General features: G+C 35.4%; 1 protein-coding gene across 1 annotated transcript in view; it reads left to right on the top strand.

Annotated features, from left to right (window-relative positions):
• LOC119581772 (cadherin-23-like) overlaps positions 1 to 672 on the top strand; it is a gene marked incomplete in the record, with an annotated part of 64,191 nt that overhangs the window by 62,608 nt on the left and 911 nt on the right. Inside the window, 1 exon segment of the mRNA XM_037929905.1 lies at positions 325 to 672. Coding sequence (XP_037785833.1) covers positions 325 to 472 — 148 coding nt within the window.

Raw genomic sequence — 672 nt, 5'->3', positions numbered from 1 at the left:
CACCTGTATTCCTATTCTACATGAAATCACTGTTTCCTCTTGATATACTCATAAACTTTAGATCTACGTGTAAATACTTCTTGCACAACCAAGAGGAGAACTAAAAATCATCATTGGACATGAACATGTAGTTTACTTGTTTATTTTGACTTTAGAATCCAGTCTGACCCTTAGGTGTTTACTGTTGTTTCCTGCTTGAAGAAATTTCTTCTTATACTTTTAGTACCTGCGCTAAGTCTTCCTGACCTATTCTACTTCACTGAATGGAATCTTCTTCCATCAATGATACTGTAGTAGCATTAACTCTTCTTTTCTTTTTTGTAGGGAATCGAGTACAGTGGGTTCCAACGCTCAGCTTACGAACCATGAACATCATAACATCAATGACACTTATCGAGCCAACCTTTACCAAACCTTCCATAAGATTGGAAATCCCCTGGTTGACAAAAAGTTGGAAACAACTGAACTTTGATGAGTAAAGAATCAGGAGATGCATGGTGAATAAGGGGAACTGAAGAAGGCAAATCAGTGAAAGGAAACCTGAGGAAAAACAAACCAAAAAAGAGATCATGATGGACGATCAATAAAGAAAAGAGGAAAGTTAAAATTATCTGGAATATCATTACTAAGTTTTTATTTTATTGCCAAAAAACGATAAATATTCCTGGAGAA

This window comes from Penaeus monodon, chromosome 15 (assembly GCF_015228065.2).
Source record: "Penaeus monodon isolate SGIC_2016 chromosome 15, NSTDA_Pmon_1, whole genome shotgun sequence".
Classification (NCBI taxonomy): domain Eukaryota; kingdom Metazoa; phylum Arthropoda; class Malacostraca; order Decapoda; family Penaeidae; genus Penaeus; species Penaeus monodon.
This window is presented reverse-complemented; position numbering and strand designations above follow the sequence as displayed.